At 38.7% G+C, this 21,089-nt stretch overlaps 1 protein-coding gene across 2 annotated transcripts in view; it reads right to left on the reverse strand.

Moving 5' to 3' along the window:
• LOC124795094 (pyruvate dehydrogenase phosphatase regulatory subunit, mitochondrial) overlaps positions 1–18,291 on the reverse strand; it is an 81,785-nt gene extending 63,494 nt beyond the window's left edge. Inside the window, exons 1-3 of one of the 2 annotated variants that reach the window (XM_047258926.1) lie at positions 17,915–18,291; positions 17,449–17,826; positions 9,242–9,454 (exon numbers count right to left, since the gene is read on the reverse strand). In XM_047258926.1, the coding sequence (XP_047114882.1) occupies positions 9,242–9,454; positions 17,449–17,687 (452 nt within the window). In that variant the 5' untranslated portion in view covers positions 17,688–17,826; positions 17,915–18,291. Of the gene's footprint in view, positions 1–9,241; positions 9,455–17,226; positions 17,334–17,448; positions 17,827–17,914 lie in introns of those variants that run through there. The other variant, XM_047258927.1, reaches the window with a different exon arrangement.
• Between the last annotated feature and the right edge of the window lie 2,798 nt (positions 18,292–21,089).

The following is a 21,089-nucleotide window of genomic DNA, read 5'->3' on the forward strand; positions in this document are numbered from 1 at the left end:
ATCCTATTCAATACCCCTCCCACCCCTGCTAAAGTGGTGTTCTGTCACCCACTCAACCTCCACAACACCTTAGTCCATCCTTCTTCCACTCCCATCCTTGCCACAAGGATGATATACATGTGAAAGACCTAGGTGCAAGATCTGCCCAATCCGCCCAGCCAGCACTTCCTATTCCAGTCCTGTCACAGGCTTATCCCACCTCACCAGAGGCCAGGCCATCTGTGAAAGCAGCCATACAAGCGCTGCTGCAATCTTGCACAGCTATCTATATTGGTATGATTTCCAACCATTTGTCCACCACGATCAACTGCCACTGCCAACATTGGCACAACATGCAGCTGAACATACCATGCTCAAGTTCAATGACTGCTTCACTATCTCAGTCATCTGGAGCCTCCCCTCCACCATCAGATCTTCTGAACCGCACAGAAGGAATTATCCTTCGAGCACATTAACCACTTCCGAAACTAGCCCAGCCTGAACCTATGGTAACATACTGTCCCCACGTCCTCCAACCAACAGGTCCCCCCCCCCCCCTTCTGTTGTATCACCTCTACCTTATTCCCATCTCCCACCCTCTTTGCGTGCTACCCTCTGCCAGTGCACCTGCCTATCTTTCCCTGCTCCTCTCCTTTTCGTTCCTTGTTTCCCCCTCCCCATGTCCCAGCCCCAAAGCTTCCCCATGTTCCTTATGGCATTCTAGCAATGCACACTCCACTAGACAGCGCTCTTCTCTTCCCCCATCTGTACACTGCTATCCCTTCCCCACCCCCTCTAGATTGCTGCTTCCATTCTATGTGACCGTTGCATTCCAGTCTGAGCTGCCGGAGATGGCGGTCATGTGGATGTGAATGAAAGTGGTGTGTGTGTGTGTGTGTGTGTGTGTGTGTGTGTGTGTGTGTGTGTGTGTGTCCCCTTTCCTGAAGAAGGCTGTGGCCGAAAATTAATGTGCAACTGTTTTTCAGTTATGCCTGTCTGCAACTTAATGTGTCATCTTTATAGTAAGTAGCAATCTATCTTTTCCTTACTTTGTTGATATCCCAACTGCCTTTCTCCTGCTATGTCTGTGTAGGTTTTCAAATCTCAATAATTGTTGGCACTTTGTGCTATTTCCTCTCGTCATATCCTTAGTCTGTCTACTAATAATTAATTGTCCTTCTAGATGTTTGCTATATTTTGAGAAATGAAAGAAGTTATAAAAGCTAGTGTTTCTGTGATACACTTACACATTTTTTAAAAGTAGAAGCACCAGTGGCAGCAGCTGTTCACTATTAACTGATTAAAATTACCCCAACATAATGGATTCTTTCAGCATCTGCTAAGATTGGGCATTCTGCATAGAGCTACATTTATCTAATGCATTACTCATAATATGATGTAGAACTGAGAAATGCAATGATGAAAAGGTAGTCTATGAACTATAGCAACTTCAAATGAGCTGAAAGGTTGTAGCTATTTCAAACATATATTTTTGTGGTGCACTTTGCAGCACTTGTTGCGCTTATGATAAATACAGTAATTAATAGACAGCATAATTATTTTAATGAAATCAATAAAATACATGAAAATGACATGAATGGATTGATGGGAATTCAATAAAGGAAGAACAGTGTCATGAAATCATGATTTCAGTGCACACTGTTCAGATATGCTGCACCTCCAATGCAGTCTATACTACTGTGTTATGAAGACATGTCATTGTTCAATGTTGTTACCAAAAATCTTGAAAAGCTCATGACCAATTTATTCAAATTTTTACATGATATCCTAAGGAACATTCCTGACATAGGCTATACATTTTTTTCTATAATGACAATGTACAGGTATTCTGGTAAAGTGACTGTGAGAAACAAAATGTGCTGTGCTGTGAAATGTGTGGTTTCATTTTCTTCTTGCAATCAGTTTCAATTATAGTAGCAAGGCATGTAAACTATGATCTCAATGAATTCATTTTAAGCTTCCGTTCCTAATGAAGGGTTTGTTTGGGATAACAATAAACAAGACTCACGATCAGAGATTGAGGTAAAAGGACATACTGGGGGGGAGGAGATGCCTGTAGAGATGGGACAGGTGATGATAGGCAGAGGGGGATGTGGGGTAAGAAGTTTAGGATGTATATCCAATTCCCAAACATATTTAGCAGTTATAGTGGAAAGCGAAAAATTGTAGAAGAATGGGAACTAAACCTGAACTTCCTGGTCATTTCTAGCAGCTACATTAATCATTATGTTATCTAAGGAAGCCTCAAACTGTCACAGTCATTAATTTTTCCACCTATGATTTCTAAATGCTGCTACCACAGGGTATGTTGGAATTGCAGCACTGAGGGAACAGTGCTACAGCTTTCACAGCCACAAGAGGGAAAGGGGGGGGGGGGATATACAGATGAAATGCAAGAAAATGAAATGAATAGATTGGTGTAGATGAAATCAGTAACGAGCAATGACATGAAAAGTTATCAGTCAAACCACTGAAAATTATGCTGGACAGAAAGTGAGTTTGATGAGGAGGTAAGCTCAAACAGTCTGATGGTTATGGCAACATCTATCGATAAGCAGATATCAACATTGGAATCCTGGTTTGGTACAAATCTCTGCTTGTCACCAGGTATCAATAACTTTGAGATTACTTTTAATAATTCTTCTTTTCCATGTGCCATTGTTCTGTGTCCATGAAAGATCAGCATTATTATTCACATATTTGGCATGGTTAGTTTGTGGAACAGCCCTTCCTGTTGCCATTCCATTATCCCCCAGGACAGAATGTGTGTACCACAACTGTTTATGTGTAGTGTTGTTCATGTGAAAGGTGATGAAAGTATTCTAAATGTTTGCAACTGAAGTAACTGATGTGGGATTTCTGTACCAGCTCAGTATTCATTTAGTGGGATGTGGGAAACCACCTAAAAACCAAACCCAGGCTGCCCAGTACACTGACCCTTGTCATTAATCCAGTGGGCGGATTTGATCTGGGGGTGGCATACCATCCTTTCCCAGATGGAGTGCTTTAACATGCACAGCTATCCTGGTGTACCAGATTGCTTCTAATAATTACTGAACATAAATATGAATCTTATTACTATCCTAGAGGGATCAGTTTTACACTATCTTTAAATGCACTGAATGTCAAATCCATGTGTAACATGACAGCAACCATGCAGGGATCCTGTTATGTTTTGTGTTCTTTGTGACTGTGAAAATGTGCTTTGCTAATTCTCAAAATGTGCAGGTAGTGTAGGGATGTAAACTTTGCTCTCTAACCCCCCCCCCTCCCCCCCAAAAAAAAAAAGTCACACTTGAGAGATCCAGTAGGAGGGTTCATCTTGTGTGAGTGATGTGTGTGGTTGATGCAACTTCGCAGTTTTCAATGAATGTACTGCTAGAGATTTGTGTGGCAATGTGGTAGGGATCTGTCTTGTTAGAAAATGAACCCTGTCCTCCTTCCTGTGATGATATGTAAACTATGTTCAAACATGTTCAGGTACATATGGCATGTGATAGTTCTCTTTGTGGCAATCTAAAATACTCACAAGACATATATCTCTTTACTGAATATTAGGGAGCAGCTTACACAAGATCCAGTGCAACTGTTTTGAAGAATCTTTCTTACATCTACATGTACATACATACTCCACAAGCCACTATATCATGGGTGGCACAGGGTACCTTGCGCCACTACTAGTCATTTTCTTTCCTGTTCCAAGAGTAAACAGAATGGGGGAAAAACAACTGCCTAAATGCCTACACTCGAGCCCTAATTTCTCTCGTCTTATCTTGGTGGTCCTTGCTCGAAATGTATGTTGGTAGCAGTAGAATTGTTCTGCAGTCAGCTTCAAATGCTGGCTCTACATTTTCTCAATAGTGTTCCTTGAAGAGAGTGTCACCTTCCCTACAAAGATTCTCGTTCGAGTTCCTGATGCATCACTGTAATACTGGCATGTTGATCTAACATGCAAGTATAGATCTAGCAGACTGCCTCTGAAATGATTCGATGGCCTCCTTTAATCCAACCTGGTGGGGATCCCATACACTCTGGCAGCAGCCAAGAATGTGTTGCACTAGTGTACTATATATGGCCTCCTTTACCAATATACACACTTTCCTAAACTTCTCTCAATAAACTGAAGTCAATCATTTGTTTCTGATTACAAACCTTACGTGCTTGATCCATTTCATATCACTTTGCAATGTTAGGCTTAGATATTTAATCATATGTGACTGTGTCAAGCAGCACACTACTAATATTGTATTTGAATGTTATTGGGTTGTTTGCCTGCTAATCTGCATTAACTTACAGTTTTCTACATTTAGAGCAAGCCACAATTCATCACACCAACTATAAATTTTGTCTAAGTCATCCCATATCCTCCTACAGTCACTCAAGGGTGACATCTTCCCATACACTGCAGCTGATGGTGATTGTTCTTTGCACTGATGTCTGCAGACTTTATGAAAATGTTCATGCACACCGTAAGCCAGTATGTCCACTTACACTTGTCTACCAGTGTGTCCTTTTTGTTAATAATGGAGGCAACTGTGGTCAAGAAATTGTATTATCATCTTCTCAATGATGTCATACCCTTCAAATTGCTGTCTACATGTCCATAAAACAACAACACTATCTCTTCATGCATACTCAAGCAAACACCTGCAATAATCCACTACTAATACCACAACTTTTGGCAACAAAAAATTCCAATAACAAAACCTCTAGACAGGTTACCTTCCATTAGGAAAGTGGGTGCATTCAGCAACTGTTATGTGATTTATAACTTATAGAGCACAGCAATTAGTCATCCTTTTTTTGTAGGTTTTACTATGCAAATCCAGATTTCGGCTAGTGCTCAGCCATTATCAATGCAAAATTTTATAATCTCGATGCATGTTACATAATGTGTAGTATTCAAAGAACTGTGACTCACGCCTGAACAACAGGGAATTAACATGCATTGAGAGTATAAAATGTTGCATTGATAATGGCTAGACACTAGCCAAAATCTGGATTTGCGTAATAAAACCTACAAAAAAAGGATAATTGATTTCTGCACCCTATAACTTATAAAACCTCTCGTGTTATCAGCCAAGTGTCAATTTCATCTTAAACCAATATTTCACTGACTTTACTACTCACGTTTTTCAAGCAAAATGTTGAGTTCCTTGGGAAGTTATCTCTTACAGTTACTGGAGTGCTGCCTTCTCTGCTAAAGTATCTTGGGTGGGCTAATTATGCTACTGGAAAGAAATGTTGCAGCTTTTGATGAAGAACCAAGAAAATAAAACTACAACTGCGTGTAATAATTTGTAATGTTCTAGTGGTAGGTAGTAGTGTGGGTAGAAGTCAGCACTGATGGACACACAGACCTCCACAATGAAACACTTTTTGATAGAGCAAAAGAATTACGGTAAGGTATTATAACATTTCATTTTGATGTATGCTTGTGTCATTCCTTTTTAATAATGGCTATGCTAATCCCTACTTATCACACTTGATGGGCAACATATAAATGTATGACTATATTTTTTTCTATGAATGAGATTTTTTTACCGTACAGATGTAACACATTGATCATCTTGTTTCTATGTTAATAATCCTTGCATGCCACACCATGAAGTTATGATTCTGAGAACTCGCTGTTTTGTTAGTGTAATGCATGGTTTTAGTCTGCCTTCAACATTTTACGGAATTATCTGTAATGAAATTCTGCAGGTCTCCTGCATGGTGCGATACAGTATTCACCTCCTTGTGCAGGTTACTAATCATGAAAATAGGTACCTTATTAATGCTGTATTTTTGCTTACAATATTTAATCACAATAATATCAAAACCTTAATTAACATTTTTAGGAAATATTCAATTTTTTAAATTGTCTGTATTGCGAACTTCTCACAATATCTGCCTTTTGGGATTGAATACACGTTTACATTACATGTGGAATCTGTCACAGTTCTTTGTAGAAGCAGCAATGATACACGCTAACATAATTTTTTTTAGTGTAATTAACAATGTAAGCAGTGTGAAAAAGATTGTGACATACATAATCACTACGGCACATTAAAAGGAAATTTTGCATGTACAGATTTAATTTCAACCCTATGAAAGCGGATAACTTGAGACTGTCCATTTACACATGCTTAGCAAAAAACTACTTCTGGGTTCAACGAACTTGTTACAACTAGTTAAATGGTTCTTAGTCCACTTCTAGCAGAAATTTTCATGGACCTCATTACTTCTCTAATCTAATTCCCTGTTCTCTCACAAGAATATATTTTGCATGGCAATACATACACATGCACACACACACACACACACACACACACACACACTGGCAACCACCAGCACACGAACATGCTGTTTTCCTTTCAGTGGTGCACCATCTCATACCTGTTCCAAAATCTAAAGATGATTTCTTGATTCAATTCTTCCTCATGGCACAAATGCTGAAACTTATATCTTAGCTCTACCTCTACTGGTAATCAAATGTTTGCAGAAAGTGGTGTACAATCCCGTTCTTACGACTGAAATCAGAGAGTGTACCTACAGCACTGAAATCCTGCAACCATAAAATTTCCTACTCTGTGAGGAACTAAGGCCCAATTACAAGACAGAAGCAGACTATATAAAATTAATTGGCTAGATCGTAATAAGTTTTATGTTGGTCACCAAGGCAAAGACATGCAATCAGATGGGCTGAACATGAACATAGCTGGAGGTTGCAGAGTTCTGATTCTACAGTAGCTGATTATGTATTAAGTGAAGGTCCCAATTTTACCAGTCACAATTCCAAGTGCTCCACTTGGCAAACAAAGGGCCAAAACTGAATCTTTTGGAAGCCCTGTAGACCAATAAACTTCTGGCACACAGTCCTTAACTAATGCCAAATGATCAGCTCAGTGTAATACTTCCCCCTCTCCTAAACTTCACTTACATCCTCCTTTCTCCAGTTCTTTCCATACAGTCAGTTCCAGACTATTCCTTTACTTTCCATTTATTTTACTGTGACTCTTAACATATCCCAAATTGTTATATATTCTGTTGTTTTACCATATATACATCTTCCCTACATTTCTTCACACTCATTTTTATACAGTTTAGCTTATGTATTTCCAACTACATCATAACTGTCAGTATCTTTTATTCTGTTAGTGCATCACCTTCTTTATGTAATACAGTTTCAAGATATGCTCTGATACTCTTATGTTGTGTTTTTAAAATTGGAATTGTAAATTTAATTTAAACAGCTATATAGGTTATTCTGTTGTTTTCCCACATGTACACCTTATCTTTCAAGGCTTTTAATTCTTTGGCACATTCTCCTCCTTTGCCTCATCCATAAACACAATGTATTTTTTCTGAGTTAAATTTTTTTGCAAATCCCTTTTACAATTATTTAATATTTAACATTTTCAACTATACAGGGTGTTACAAAAAGGTACAGCCAAACTTTCAGGAAACATTCCTCACACACACAAAGAAAGAAAATATGTTATGTGGACATGTGTCCGGAAATGCTTACTTTCCATGTTAGAGCTCATTTTATTACTTCTCTTCAAATCACATTAATCATGGAATGGAAACACACAGCAACAGAACGTACCAGCGTGACTTCAAACACTTTGTTACAGGAAATGTTCAAAATGTCCTCCGTTAGCGAGGATACATGCATCCACCCCCTGTCGCATGGAATCCCTGATGCACTGATGCAGCCCTGGAGAATGGCGTATTGTATCACAGCCGTCCACATTACGAGCACGTAGAGTCTCTACATTTGGTACCGGGGTTGCGTAGACAAGAGCTTTCAAATGCCCCCATAAATGAAAGTCAAGAGGGTTGAGGTCAGGAGAGCGTGGAGGCCATGGAATTGGTCCGCCTCTACCAATCCATCGGTCACCGAATCTGTTGTTGAGAAGCGTATGAACACTTTGACTGAAATGTGCAGGAGCTCCATCGTGCATGAATCACATGTTGTGTCATACTTGTAAAGGCACACGTTCTAGCAGCACAGGTAGAGTATCCCGTATGAAATCATGATAACGTGCTCCACTGAGCGTAGGTGGAAGAACATGGGGCCCAATCAAGACATCACCAACAATGCCTGCCCAAACGTTCACAGAAAATTTGTGTTGATGACGTGATTGCACAATTTCGTGCGGATTCTCGTCAGCCCACACATGTTGATTGTGAAAATTTACAAGTCAACGTTACCTTCCTTCAATTGGGCCAACTGGCGGTGAATCGAGGAAGTACAGTACATACTGACGAAACTAAAATGAGCTCTAACATGGAAATTAAGCGTTTCCGGACACATGTCCACATAACATCTTTTCTTTACTTGTCTGTGAGGAACGTTTCCTGAAAGTTTGGCCTTACCTTTTTGTAACACCCTGTATTACTATTGCACTGTCAAATATGACATTTACTCTGTTTTTACACTTCACTCTCCCTGTGTAATGTCTTTTTCAGTGTTGTTCATAAATATTGTATCCCCTTTGACGGCAAGTCAGTTATAGCCTGATGATGAACTTGTATTAAGCCCAGCATTGGTTAACTAAATAAATTAATACTGCAGTACACCCATAATTTTGTGCTTAGCACTGGTTAACTAAATAAATTAATACTGCAGTACACCCATAATTTTGTGCTTTCTTCATTTAGATATAAAAAGTATAGTTACATCTAATGCCAGTTCCTTATTGCACTGTATACAAAAATGTTGTTCGTCTCCCTATTAAATGCCATAACAAATTACGACAAATCAATCACCACTCCATTTAAAATAAACATATAGAAAGAATCATAGAAACTAACAATAATCTCCTTAATATTCTCATTTAATATGGCTTTAAGTATTGTTTCATACTAGTGCATGAATAATGATCTCTCTGTATTCAAAGCTATCAATGGTTAGAATTATGAGCAGAATTATTATACTTTAAAACACACACACACACACACACACACACACACACACACACACACACACACACACACACAGAGAGAGAGAGAGAGAGAGAGAGAGAGAGAGAGAGAGAGAGAGAGAGAGAGAGAGAGAGAGAGAGAGTGGAGGGACGGAGAGAGAGAGCAGGAAGGGGTGGGGGGAGGGAGGGGGAGGGGCAGGGGGAGGGGGAGGGGGGGGGGAGAGAGAGAGAGAGAGAGAGAGAGAGAGAGAGAGAGAGAGAGAGAGAGAGAGAGAGACTTGATTTTATTAAATTTTATATGTTGCACCAGTAAGTATGATACTAACACTGATTGTGCCTTCATCCTGCGGAAGACTGTCATTCTATCATGTGTTCTTGCAAGGCACAAGCTGCCACACATTTTCCAACCTGTTTTAAGTCCACTTTCCTCCAAATGCTTATAGAGTTGAACACTTGACTGAGTAAGTTTAACCTGGGTCAATGATGGTTTGAAAACGCCAACCAGTCCTGACAAATGCCATGTTGTTCCACCTCCACACCTATATAGAAAATGCAAAAAACATCTCACAATTCCTATAAAAGTAATTTTTCATTAAACAATGTCAGTATTTATTTCATTCTCCTATGTTTAGTCATATATGAATTATTGCTTCAGGTTGTGAAAACGGTTAAGAGTTAACATGTCACTAAAGTCTCCATCAATCACTGTATCACTATATATATATAAAAAAATTAATTAATTTAAAAAAAAATACACTCTACAATGTAAATGGCATTCATTAAAATGAAACTCACTTTTACAGAACAGAACCAAATTTAAGAAGGAAGATTAGTTGGAGAAAGTGAGTAACTTTATTGTCAAATATAGTGAGATAATTACCAACTCAGTACAAAAAATTATTTTCCCTTGTGGCCATTCCCACAGCTACACCTGCCTCATGCACTGACCTATTATTTACTGTACCACATGGGAAAATACTCACGATGTTTAGCAACTGAAATATGTGCACGACATTGCTTTTTCTATATGGCTAACCACCACTAAAGTGGCCTAATGCCTGAATGGTCACTGAAGAACTGTTCATCTCGTCACCCCGAACCAAGTTGCTGAGCATGCTATATAACTTGACTCACGAGACCTGAGTGCCTACTGTACCACACAGCAGATCTGGGTCCTTCTATTCAATATCAGTTTCTCTGAACTCCAGAGATGGGTACATCTTATCAAATATATCATTCAACCTCTCACTCTCCTTGGCTCAGCTTCCATTGCTAGCTTTTGAAAGAAAATGCCTGACAAGCTAGAGTACATATGTCTTTCTCTCTCTCACACACACACACACACACACACACACACACACACACACACACACACAGGGGAGGGATATATATATATATATATATATATATATATATATATATATATATATAGAGAGAGAGAGAGAGAGAGAGAGAGAGAGAGAGAGAGAGAGAGAGCAGGAGGGGTTGGGGATGGATAATGACTGGCAGGGAGGCATCAGGCAGAACTGCTGTCTATCTCCAAGCCGCTAGCAACCCATCCCCAAACCCTCTCTTGCTCCCGCCTCTTTCTCCCTCTACTCACCCCATCCGAGTCAATATCCACACAATGTCACCTGGCAAAACTACAATCCTGGCAGTGGGTCCAGCCAGCACACTGTAGGTGCCCAGGCAGGTAGGGGAGGGGTTGAGTGGGGGAGGGGGGGCGGGGAGTGTGTGTGTGTGTGTGTGTGTGTGTGTGTGTGTGTGTGTGTATTTTGTACTCTAGCTCATCAAATAACTTCATCTGAAAGCTAGAAACAAAGTTTTCATTATTTATGTGGGTGCCTCTCGACTACTCTTCTACTATTGAGTTACTAGAAATTTATTAGTTACTTTTTTTTTCATTACCTCTCTTCATTTTCCTGTCTCTTTCCCTTTGCTTTCTATTTCTTAATGACAATAATTCTTTCCAACTTTCTTTTTCTCGCCATCATCTGATCCACCTTTACTTCTCACCCTGGTCCTCACATCATTAAACTGAAGCTAGCTCAGTGCATACTAATGTATGAGAGGCATCCAATAAGTAAGTTTTTAAACAATTTATCATGCTGAAACAATTTTATTGACATTGTAGTATACTTCTGTTACTTTTCTACATAGTTGCCACATTTTTTTCCAATAATTTTTGGTAATGTAACAAAAATTTTTCCAAACTAGTGTTGTACCAAGTCAGGTGCTCTGCTCGAAACCAGCTCTTCACTGTTGATGTAACTTCATCATTAGTGTTGAAGTGCTTACCTCCACAATGACCTTGAGTTAGGGGAACATGTGAAAGTCACTTGGGGCAAGATCTGGTGAATATTGAGATTGTGAGAACACTTCCCAGTTGAATCTTTCGTACTCTGACTGGCTCATTCAGGCTCTATGATGCCGAGCATTGTCTTGAAGGAAAAGAACTTTGTGAGACAAAAATCAAAGACATTTTCTGTTGATGGCAGCTCACATATTCTTCAAGTTATTACAGTACCTTTCTGCTTTCATTGTGGTGTTGCAAGGCAGGAACTGAATGAGTAAAACCCCCTGATGGTCCCAAAAGATGGTTGCCATAACTTTTCCATTGCCTTCCTTGGAGCACTTGTGTCAGATTTCTTCCACACCATGTCCTGATGGTTTGACTCGGGAGTCAAATCACGAATCCAGGTCTCATCCCCAATGACAAGCCATCAGACGAGCAGATCTCCCTCTATCTGATGCATTCCCAGAAACATTCTGCCCCGATCCTTCCATTTCCATCTGTGGACATCAACCAACCATCTTGCATACACTTGTTGATAGTGAAGATGGTCTGTCAGGATCTTCATGATGGATGCATCAAGTTGGCTCAGGAGGTAGCTGCATTAGGAGATTATGAACGGTAATGGGATGATCTTCCTCCACAATATTACGAATTGTAATCATCATGTTACTGTAGTGGATCTCCTTGTGCACTGTCATCATGCACATCTTCACATCCTTCCACAAACTGCACACACCGCAGAACAACCATCTGAATGTTCATACAGCTTTTGCATGAACAGATGTTAACTTCCACTGGCTGTTGACAGTGGATAGCTGTGAAAAAACAAATGACAGAGTTCAACCCACAAGCAGACACATTTTGTAGTGGTAACTCCATCTTAGCTGGCAGCGTACTGGCAAGATGCTGCGGTATGCTTCGTAAGCTGGTGTGAGTGTTGTCAACACTTACCAGTTGAACTCACTAGCCCTTACATCATGGGAAGTATATTTTGCAGAGAAATAAAATAGGGAAACTTCCGTATTGCACGATTCTCATATTATCTTGGACCATCTACACTTCATGATACATTTTCATTCATCTTTGCCTCATTTCTTCCTCATAACTTGTGGCCCCCTATTAACCCAGGATCTCAGATACTTGTTGCACCCCCACCCCCCCCCTTCTACTTCAGCTCTTGTCCATTCTCTTTACACCTTAAACCAATTTCTTTTTTATTCCTGAAGAAGACACCCATGCTAGGAGTACCATTTCCTATTCAAGGGATTCTACTGGTAGTATTTGGAGATGTACCATCTTAGGATAAGTAATGGTCAGCATTTCTGTCTGATTGTAATTGAAAAAAGCTTCTGGCACATGTGCTTCACTTGCAATAGTTAAGTGTTGATAAAGATTTGGGTGAAAATCGACAGAGTAACTATCATTTGCCCCATGTATGCATTTCACTACTTTTGCTTTATAGCTTGTTATCAGGCACTACTAACAGAACATTAAACACTAATCTTCTTTCTATCGATTTACAGCCCAGATTCTGCGATAAGTAACTGTAGAATGCTTTTCTAAACTGTTCTCCACAGGTGCCTTCCATCCTGAAATAGGTACAAAATTGACTTAACAGCTTGACGTTGTACATTCCTCAATTTTTCATTTGCTGTTAATACTGTCACCATTTGGATCTCTCAACAGATTTATATTATTGTTCATTATTATTATAACTATTATTAATACTATATTCTTTGCCCTTGGATCATTTTGTTTAGTATAAGGGACACTTCAAATTATGAGGAATTGTACAAGCTTGTAAACAACACAGAAAGATTTGCCTAGAAAAAGAAATCAGCTTCACACTACACTATTAATAACTAATATCATAGTCATACATGTAATTACACTTACATTAATATGAAATTAATTTCTAAATTCACTAACTCATATTTTTCTTTTTTCTCTTCTTCATTTCTTTTGGTTCTTACTGTTTGAGTGTTCTTTGGAAGGGGATAATAATTCTTCACAAAGAGAAGAACCTATGTGACACTGTTTATTGTATGAACACTATCATGCAGAACAGGCTTAGTCACAGTCAGTTTATCCTCATCATCTGCGCCTTGACTGCTGGAATGCATTAGATATGGTACCACGTCTGCATACTGAACAAAATAGGAGCATACTGAATATCAATTCATCTTTGTATTGGACTGAAGACTTCCTGACAAGTAGCCGTGGAGAAAAATCTTCAGGTATAAAGTGATTTTATGCATGCCCCAGTGGAGTATCTAGGACCATTGTTGCTGTTGTTGTTGAAGTCTTTGGCCCAAAGACTGGTTTGATGCAGCTCCCCATGATATGAGCATTACTGTTCACGATATAGATAAATGACATAGCGGATAGCTCTGGAAGCCCCTTGAAGCGGATTGTGAATGATGCTGTTATATAGTGATAAAACAGCCATATAAAACTAATCATAGAAATAGCAATTTCAAGACAAAATGTCACTGGATTAATCATCAGGATGGTACCTCACCCATTAAGAATGCGGCTTAAAAAATCCTTGTAGAAGTGATATGGGTTTCTTACCAGATTAGAATGATAGAGGAAACAGAAAAGAGGAGAGCAGTACACTTCATTACTAGTTCATTTATTAAGTACCAAAGTGTCACTGAGATACTCATCCAACTTCAGTTCCAGTCGCTATAAGACCCAGTGCATTACAGTTTGATTTGCTGCTAAATTTCAACAGCACTGTTCCAAGAAGTGTCAACCAATAAATTTTTTCCTCCTACATATATCTCATGAAAATACCACAAAAGTAAAACACAGGGACTTGAGCTCACATGAACGGTCACCAACACTCATTCTTCCCATGTAATATCCACAATTGGTGCAGGAAAGGGGAGTGACAGTGTTACACAAGGTGTCCATCGCCACACTCCATGGGGTGCCTTACAGGGTATGGATACAGATGTAACTATCTTGCAATGTTGTTTCTGTTCTGTGTTACTGATATTAGTTGATCTTCCATTCATTCCAATACAAATATTTCTAAAGCTGATTTAGATTTAGTATGATCCCAACAATGAGTGGATTTTCTTTATGCACACTAACAAAAACTCTCAATGATTGGATTTTCCATCAACCTGTACACACACAACATTACATCCACTACTTTCACTTCTGAAAACACCAGCTCTCCAGACCCATTCCCTGTAGACAACTAAAAAAATGTTGCAGCTCACATATTCATTTAAACCCTCTGGTGTGTTTGAGGTAAATAATTTGTTTGGGTATCAGGCATTGTAGATCAGTTGGTACCAAAACTTGCAACGTAGTATTTCTACTCCTACATGACCACACTGCAGTTAACACTTGAGTGCCTGACAGAGGGCTCATCAAAACACTTTCACACTATTTATCTAACATTTTACTCTCAAACAGCAGACAGCAAAAATCCTTCTGGGTGAGCTCTGATTTCTCTCACTTTATTGCAATGATCATTCATCTGTATGTAGGTGTTCGTCAATAACATATTTTCACATTCAGAGGAGAATGTTGGTATCTGAAATTTTGTGAACTGATTCTCAGTCAAACGAAAACGCTTTTGTTTTACTGATTGCCACCACAACTCACGTACCATACCCATGACAATATCTCCCCATTTTGTGACTTTACAAATTAAGCTGCCCTTCTTTGAACTTCTTCTATGCCCTCTGTTAATTCTATCTGGTATGGATTCCATGCTGCACAACAATATAGAAGAGGACACCCAAGCACAGTGTAGATAGTTCCTTTAGATGTAGTCTTACTCTGCTACTTATCATCAGCATATCCCAAAAAGATAATTTCAATGTTCTTTCTGTTTTCCTAACATTAACTTTACTACACATTACACACAGCTAGATAATGATGTATTGGACCAGCACTTTCACTTGATTTACATATGGCCTATGCATGAGCTAGAACTCCTCTGATTTTCCTGTCATGGTCATTTCACAAGATGTACACGGAAACACAATGTGATTGCTGAATATTGACTACATAATATAACGGTAAGGGAAAGAAGAGAAAGTTATGAACAACAATGACAAAATTGAATGATTTGAAACATGAATTGTTAGAACCTCATCCCAGCCAACAGGTTTGATCCTCTGACTTCCACTTATTGCCTCACTTAAGGAAATTTGTGACTGGAAAATATTTTGAGTCCAGTTATGACACCCATAGACGTAAGACTATGTTGTAGACCCCTCAGAATCAACTTCAGATATGGAACCTACTCATGGAAAAACAGTGAACAAGATGCATAGTTCCAGAAGGGGACTACGCTGAAGTTGAAAAACAAAGTTCTTTGGTGCGTAAACATTCTTTCAAAATCATGTGGGGATTATTTTTAAGAGAAAACACTGCTTCTTCTCAATAATTGTTGCTTTAAAGATAAATATTTTATTAATTAATAAACTAAATCTACAGTTTAGTTTAACAGAATATCTTGCTGCTATTTGTCTTTAAATGGCTGTTGTCGAGGTTACACACTTTAATCCAGTATGTCTCATCATATGAGCTGATGTGTTTTAATCATTCAGTTATTGGAAGAAATGTCAACAGGTAAAGGCTAGTAGAAATTTGTGTGCGTATAAAAAGATTGATATGCAATGCGTACAACTTTCAGCGCTATACTGTTCGTTAGAACAGAGATCTTATGAGAATCCTAAAAAAAATTTGGTCCTACATAAAATAGGTCTAGAGCAATAACAGAAGAGAGCAAACTGAAAGCTGAAGTTTCAAATTTAGTATTCAGGAAGTCTTCCATGCAGGAGGACCGTACTAACATATCGTTTGACTGATGCACAAACTTGTGCATGATGGACATAGAAATGGACAACCTTGGAAATGAAAAGCAAATAAAGAATTGGAGATAAATAAGTTAACAGGTCCGACTGGAATCCAAATTCAGTTTTACAGAGATTACTCTTTAGCACTGTCCTCTTAGCTTGCCTTTATGGCAAATCTCTTACCTATCACAAGGTACCAAGAGACCAGAAACAAGTACTTGTGACTCCTACATTAAAAAGATGAAAGACTGGATCTTCAAAATGACAGATAAATACTCTTCATATCAGTTTGCTGCACAATTCTTGAGAATATTCTAAGTTTGAATACAATAAACTTCCTTGAGAGCAAAAAGCTTTTGTTCACAAATTGAATTGGATTTAGAAAGCATCACTTCTGCAATACTTAGCTTGACTTGTTCTAGTATGATATCCCACAAACTGTGGATGAATTGCAACAGGAAGATTTCATTTTCATAGATTTTTGCAGAGCATTCTCCACAGTGCCCCCACTGCAGACTGTTAACGAAGGTCCAGGCATACGGAATAGGTTCTAAGTTATATGAGTGACACAAAAACTTTTTAAATAATGGAGCTCAATATATTATCATGGATGGTTAGCGTTAATCAGAGTCAAGTGCACAGTCAGGAGTACCCCAGGGAAATATCATAAGGATAGCACTCTTGTTCTCTATGTACATAAACGATTTGTTACACAGTGATCAGTGATCTGTAACTCAGCTAATTACGCTGTAGTGTCTGAAAAAGTTACATTTTGCTCACATTAGATTCAGTTTGTTCTCAATATGTGTTGAGCACATAATTTTAAGCCAAAATTATTATTATGGAAAAGGTATCTGAAATATTACCTCAGACATTGATGATTATTACTCTTACAATGGACAAAATACTCTGTGTGTAAATAACCTGCAGATGAATTACAGTTTTAATAGGTACCATATCATTATTCTTTCACATCTCACAACAAAAATTATAAATATGTATGTCTGGTTTCAATTAATAGATATTAGACATTAAATTAAAAAAAAAAACAAGTTATTTGAATTGTAGCACAGATGTGTAACTGAAAACTTAAATTTTCATCTACTTGGTAAGAGGATTATTCCACAAAGCAGTAGCCAACTTTTAGATGTTCATATCTAATATATAAACATTAATGCTTGCTCCTTACTTATCCTATATATGCAGCACTGTTGTTCCTTGTGGAATTTTAGTTAATTGATACTGGTTAGCACCATCAGTTTCTTGGGCCAACACTAATAACAAGTTTGCTTCCACCTAAATGAAGTATTATATGTCAAGACTTGAGTAAAAGACACTTCTTTCATTCTGTATGTTTCCAAATTCAAAAGGTGCAATAGAAACTGAAAAAATGAAAGTAATTCTTGCTCACCTGCCTTGCTCTATCAAAACTGTGTGTTGTCCCCAACCCATTTCTGCTAAATGATATGCTACTGCTGCTCCCATAACACCACCTCCACAAATTACTACTCTTGCCCTCTTGGGGGGTGAAGCAAGGAACTCATTAGGTTTATTCAGATGGTTTGTAAACTGGTAAGGAGCATATGATAAACACTTTGCTAGGTTTACTTCCACTAGCTTCCAGTGTTTAGTACACGATACCAATGCCATTTCTTTTACTTTGGCCAGCTAAGCTGCCAAACTTAGGTCTGTTTTTATTAGAATGAAACACTCTACTTATTACACAGCGTCTGAAGCTAGGTGAACTAGAGGTCGTATATCAAGGAGACAAACACTGTGGAAATACTACCTATAAGAAAAGGCGAAGGGCTTCTTTCAACATACAACTACTCATCAAAATAAAGAACTTATTCAATACTTGCGTTGGTTAAAAATACCTTAACGTGAATAAAAGGGACGCTAAATCTGTGAATGGGTCACTGGATATCAAGCAAATATTTCGGATGTATTACGCTAAATCGAATTTTAAGTGTTTGCAGTGCAGTAAAGACTTGGCACAGCGGTAAGCAGTGAGGGGATTATTTTCGACCTATGACATATTCTTTACTGTGGCGTACAGTGGAATACAAAAATTACACGGAAAATATAAATTTTGCTTTGTTTGGGAATGTGACAACCCCATTTTTAATAAATTTGAAACATCATTCCATGCACATACAATTATAACATCTCGCAGACTACCCATACCACTGCTACCAAAAGCCGCCCCATTTGTTGTCTCTAAACTGCACAGTGCACACTCCCAATCAAACTGCGTTCCCACACGCAACGAAAACTTGCACATGCGTCACACCAGCCAGTAAACCGAACTTTGAAAACATGCGACAAGGCTACTGTCAAGCTAGCTGGCATGACAGTGAGAAACTAAAAGCAGTTTCACTTGTCTCGTGGACCTTCCCATCGCCGTCCAAATACTTCAGCGAATGCCATTATGTGGACTGCTCTCATTATAATTTCCTTCGTTCGACACTGTAGATCATAAGTCCTCTGTGTACGTGAACAGTAACGTCATGGCAAAATACCGCTTTGTCCGCAGGTTGTAAATAAATACTTCGTGAAGTAGGGAATCTCATTATAGCCTACAGCAAATCCTTTTAATCATTTGTTTGTATTTAACTGGACGTCTCCGCAAATCGTTGTGTGTTCAAGTAAAGTCACCACAACATCACTTTTCGTAGCCCAGTACTAAACCTTAAAAGAGGTGTTATGAGACGTCATCAGTGATAAAATAAAACGAAATATAGTACCAGTATCTCAACTAAAAAAGCAGCAATGACACCGTAAAGTTTGTTTACAGCCATACCAAAATTTACAATGCGTGTTCTTGAAAATGTTATACCTGCTAATAAACTATTGAGTAGTTTGTACAAATAATTCAAAATATCGACGTTATATATACTGTTCCACAAAACTTAACCCTCGAGCAGGCGCGCCGGCGCAGAGAGTGTGCCAAATTTATATAATAGGCGTATTAAAAGTGTTGGCAACAATGGAGACCTTCGAAACTCAATATATTATACTTGTCCTAACGACTGTTGTGTGCAGTGCAATAACTGCCGGTGCTAAGGAATCTGTTAAACGGAGAATTTAGTGTAACACTGTCACTTCCGGCGCATTTGGTGCACTGCGCGACTGGTCATGTAAGTGTTTTTTTATATCTGCGAACATAGCGGTTATTTTACTTACAACGTTCCTATGGCCCGTGTTCAATATAAATTTTTATTTTAACGCAAGAAAGTGTTTAACTAACGAGGAACACCGAACGGCTCTCGAATGAAGATCCAGATTTTGAGAAAGTCCGACGAAAATGAAGACAATAATTGTCAACCAGTTTCTATTGGTGATTGGTTTGTGGGAAGAGACCATACTTTTAAGTGGAGGAAAAGTACTAGCTCTGCCACAAGCAAAGCAAGAAGGAAAAATATTGTAATCATTTTACCTGGACCCAAGGCTATTGCCAGGGATGTAGCAACCAAGAGTTCTGGATTCCACAAGATAATTAATACGGAAATGATCGATACTATTGTGAATTATACAAACAAATATATTCCGCTCAAACCAGAATTTTCTGATTATCAGAGAGAAAGAGACAGGAAAGAAACGACGAGAAGTGAAATACTGGCACTCCTTAGGTTGCTTTATTTCTTCGGAATGAAGAAAGCTAACCACACGAATGTAATGGAAATGGGAATACTGATGGATCAGGAATTGGAATTGGAAGAGATGTGATGAGCTACAGGCGGTTTCTATTCTCTCTGCGTTGTATTCGTTTCGACGATAAGCACACAAGAGAAGAGAGGACAAGATCTGATAAGTTGGCTGCAGTACATTCGATTCTGGATGAGTTTGTCACCAACTGCAAAATACATACAGCATCGGTGAGCTTGTCACCATTCATGAGAAACTTCAAGCTTATCGTGGTAGTGGATTTGTGCAATATATCCCCAACAAACTTGCCAAATATGGCATTAAGATATTTGCGCTTTGTGATGCGCAAACATTTTTCACGGGAAACCTTGAGGCATATTATGGAAAACAGCCCAAAGGGCAGTATGCAGGCTCAAATTCAGCGTCGAAATTAGTTCACAGACTTGTGAGTCATATAGAGGGATCCAACAGGAATATAACTAAGGAGAATTGGTATACAAGTTGCCCCTTGGCTATGTCGTTAGTAGGTGAAAGGCTTACGTGTATTGGGACACTCAGAAAGAATGGACAAGAAATTCCCTTGATATTCCTACCTAAGAAGAATCGAGCACCTGCTTCATCTGCCTTCAGATATAAAAACGATTTGACGTTGGTTTCTTATGTACCGAGGAAGAACAAGCCGGTTTCGCTTTTGTCAACTATGCATGATACAGGTACTGTCGATGCAGATTCTCGAAAGCTAGAGATTGTATTAGGTTACAATACCACTAAGGGTAGTGTTGATACAGTTGACCACATGTGTGAGACATATTCTGTGGCTCATATAATGAGGAGGGGGGCCTTTGGTAATCGTTTTTGCACTAACAGACATTGCTGGTATCAACCCCCAGATCCGTTTTTACTCAAATGCACAAAATCGAAATGTTGTGAGAAGAGTATTTCTGAAGAACCTGGCTTATGACGTCATGAAACCACGTCTAATACAAAGAGCCAAAATTCAGAGCCTTCCCAAGGACATATCGCTGTTCCTTCAAAGGTACCAGACAACATCTGCGGAAGCTGAGAAGCATTTGGCTAAGAAATGGGGACGCTGTGTTATTTGTGGAAGGGCCAAGAATATTAACACACCAATAAAGTGTGATTCTTGTAATAGTTTTGTTTGCAGGAAGCATATGAGTGTTAGTTACACCTGTGAAAAGTGTCAAGTTACACCTGCAGACTCAGATGGCTAGTGATTTGAATCTTGACATCTCTTAAACTAGTAAGAAGTAAACAAGGCCTGTCTGTAGGATGTTATAATATGGTTTTCATAGGCATTCACTACGAATATAATAATTTTCAATGCTGACAGCGAAATGTAGATATTTTAGAACTTTGTCATTTATGTGTTTAGATGTACATCAC

This window comes from Schistocerca piceifrons, chromosome 4 (genome assembly GCF_021461385.2).
Source record: "Schistocerca piceifrons isolate TAMUIC-IGC-003096 chromosome 4, iqSchPice1.1, whole genome shotgun sequence".
In the NCBI taxonomy this organism is placed as follows: Eukaryota; Metazoa; Arthropoda; class Insecta; order Orthoptera; family Acrididae; genus Schistocerca; species Schistocerca piceifrons.